The sequence below is a fragment of the Rutidosis leptorrhynchoides genome, unplaced genomic scaffold, assembly GCF_046630445.1.
Source record: "Rutidosis leptorrhynchoides isolate AG116_Rl617_1_P2 unplaced genomic scaffold, CSIRO_AGI_Rlap_v1 contig227, whole genome shotgun sequence".
NCBI lineage: Eukaryota > Viridiplantae > Streptophyta > Magnoliopsida > Asterales > Asteraceae > Rutidosis > Rutidosis leptorrhynchoides.
In genome coordinates, this window is record NW_027266476.1 from 82,983 (window position 1) to 84,874 (window position 1,892).

The 1,892-nt window shown below is 37.5% G+C and overlaps 1 protein-coding gene across 1 annotated transcript; it reads right to left on the bottom strand.

Annotated features, from left to right (window-relative positions):
* Positions 1–561: 561 nt before the first annotated feature.
* Positions 562–1,885, bottom strand: LOC139882100 (serine/threonine protein phosphatase 2A 57 kDa regulatory subunit B' kappa isoform-like; the record flags this gene model as incomplete). Its single annotated transcript, XM_071866475.1, has 2 exons — positions 562–870; positions 1,259–1,885. Coding segments are annotated over 2 exons (936 nt in total), but the record flags the coding sequence as incomplete, so codon positions are not given.
* Positions 1,886–1,892: the final 7 nt, after the last annotated feature.

Sequence of the window (1,892 nt, forward strand, 5' to 3'; positions counted from 1 at the left end):
TGTTCCAGACTCTTCAAAAATCGTGTTTTTTTATTATAAATGAAGAAAAAAACACATCTTTTAAAATTATTTTGAGCAAGACGGAACACTCTCCTAACATATAACGAACACACCCTAAACTTATTGATTTGTCGTGATTGATACTTTATTCTCCCGCTTCTCCCATTTTTCCCCGAGCAATTGCATACCAAACGAATGCCTTATTTTCTGTCAGGTCCAAAAACTCGTGTTCCTTACAATTCCGTCATCCGAACTCATTCTTAGCCCTATCCTCATACTTACCACTCGAATTTCAGCCAGCCAATCTTCAAGTTAAATACTCCATAAGGACCATAACTCATCAAAATTAACCTAAAATATATTATATTTATTATATATATAGTACATAAAGACAACAAAATATGCAACTGATGGTTAAATGCTAAATAAATACAAATCCACTCGATTAATTACAAAAAAAAAAATCATAATAAAAAAGGGATAATGTATATCAAAACAAATTTGCAGGGCTTCCCACGGCTCTGTTACTATGGAATACATTAATTCAGGTTTCTAAATTTTTCACCGCACCACAGGGCAACGTGCAGCAACCTCGAGGTGTTCCCATATTAGTTTCCGCTTCTCCGCGGCTTCACTCGACATGGACTGGTCATCTTCGGATTTCCGTTGGCAGGAAATGACTAACTCTTCATCCATCTCAGATATCACTTTCCTTACGTTTTGTGTAAGGTTAAGTACTGCTTGGTTCCAGTGATTCTTAGTGTTTCGCTCGAGAGCAGGATATATAAAAGGAATAATAACATCCCTGTTCTGTGATACGAGATTTAGGATGTGCTCGTTGTTCCATAACATGAGAGCTCGTTCAGCCACCTGAAAAACGAAAAATCAACTAAGATATTTACAGTTTCAATCAAGAAAAACTATCATGTCAATGAAGGTAATATTAATATAAAATTTTAAAGAACGTTTGATGATGTCGAGGGGTAAGGTGAAGGTTGACCGAAACTTGAAGGAGATTTTTTTGCACATCAGGGAGGTGGGAGCAAAACCTATAGTATTGTAAACTTCAACTGCTTCATCAAGTTAATCAAGAAATTCTCTATAGACTCGATTAATAGGTTGGTATCACTGATCCTCCAGGACACAACTCGTGTTTGAATACTAACCCATGGGACAATTTTCAGGCAATTTTAAGATTAATAAACTTTAAAATGGCAAGCAACATAAGAAGTTGAGAGCATATTCAATATATACCTACCTGGTAATGTGAGCTATTAAGGCAGAATCCTATCCGCCGAAAGAGAGGAATCATGATAATTTGAAACTCAGGCACACTTGTCATTTCCAAAAGCTCTTCTACTTCACTAATAAACATTAACTCCTTCTGACTATTCGTGACTGGCCAATATTTCAATAGCCCCTTAATCACAGAACTAGCCAGCTTAGGATCCTTGTCCACATACTGTACCACACAATACGTTAACTGCTGATGGTATACTCCGACAGACTTCGGTTTATGTAACGGAATCAAAGCCCTCCACAGAAATACCTTGTGCTCCTCCTTTAACGGCAAAGCAAACCCACTTATTATACTCCCAAATATCTCCAACAGCTCGGCTATTCCGTTATGCCGTTCCGTTTCTAAAACGAAACGATATATGATATTGCTGACAGCTTTTCTGATAAAAGGACGATGCATCATGAACTTCCCATATATTCTATGAAGTATCGTTTTCAGACAGTCTCGTTCTCGTGGGTCCTCGGAATCGAAGAGGTCAAGTAATCTCACCATGAAAGAGTGGTCGACATATTTCTTTGCAGCCTTGGCATCAAGTGAATTGTATCCGACAAACTTCAGGAATATATCGTACACGATTTGTAAATGTGACCAA